The 942-nt window shown below is 53.2% G+C and overlaps 1 protein-coding gene across 1 annotated transcript; it reads left to right on the top strand.

Moving 5' to 3' along the window:
* Positions 1 to 42: 42 nt before the first annotated feature.
* Positions 43 to 370, top strand: LOC104411928 (E3 ubiquitin-protein ligase HUWE1-like; the record flags this gene model as incomplete). The annotated part of the gene is made up of 2 exons (XM_010022480.1): positions 43 to 202; positions 298 to 370. Coding segments are annotated over 2 exons (233 nt in total), but the record flags the coding sequence as incomplete, so codon positions are not given.
* Between the last annotated feature and the right edge of the window lie 572 nt (positions 371 to 942).

Here is a 942-nt window from a genome sequence, read left to right on the forward strand (position 1 = left end):
TGACACCCCCTCTGACACCCCCACCCCCCCATTGTCCCATAGGAGCCATTCGGAAGCAACTCGCTGCCTTCCTGGAGGGTTTCTACGAGATCATCCCCAAACGCCTCATCTCCATCTTCACGGAGCAGGAGCTGGAGCTGCTCATCTCGGGGCTGCCGACCATCGACATCGACGACCTCAAAGCCAACACCGAGTACCACAAGTACCAGGGGAACTCCATCCAGGTGGGGCTTCACCCCACGCCTCCTGCACCCGCCTCGAAACAGCCCAAAAGCAGCCCAAAACACCTTGAAACAGCCCAAAACACCTCAAAACAGCCCAAAACCAGCCCCAAACCAGCCCAGAACACCCAAAAAACAGCCCAAAACCAGCTCAAAACACCCAAAAACCAGCTCAGAACACCCGAAAAACAGCCCAGAACACCCAAAAAACAACCCAAATCCACCCCAAAACACCCCAAACCAACCCAAATCCACCCCAAACCATCCCAAAACAGACCCAAATCCACCCCAAAACGCCCCAGAAACCCCTAAACCACTCCAGAAACCATCCCAAAACATACCCAAATCCACCCCAAAACGCCCCAGAAACCCCTAAACCACTCCAGAACACCTCAACCCCCACCCAACCCAAATCCACCCCAGAATCAGCCCAGAACACCTGAGAAAACCCTAAACCACCTCAAAACACCTCAAAAACACCCCGAAACACCCCAGAAAACCCTAAACCACCCCCAAACACCTCGAAAACACCCCCAAACCTACCCAAAACCACCCCAAAACACCCCAAAATACCCCAAACCACCCCAAATCCACCCCAAAACAGTCCAAAACACCCCAGAAACCTTAAACCACCTCAAAACACCTCGAAAACACCCCAAAACACCCCAAATCCACCCCCAAAACACCTCAAAAACACCCCAAACCAACCCAAATCCACCCC

Source organism: Nestor notabilis, unplaced genomic scaffold, assembly GCF_000696875.1.
Source record: "Nestor notabilis isolate BGI_N333 unplaced genomic scaffold, ASM69687v1 scaffold29359, whole genome shotgun sequence".
NCBI classification, from domain to species: Eukaryota; Metazoa; Chordata; class Aves; order Psittaciformes; family Psittacidae; genus Nestor; species Nestor notabilis.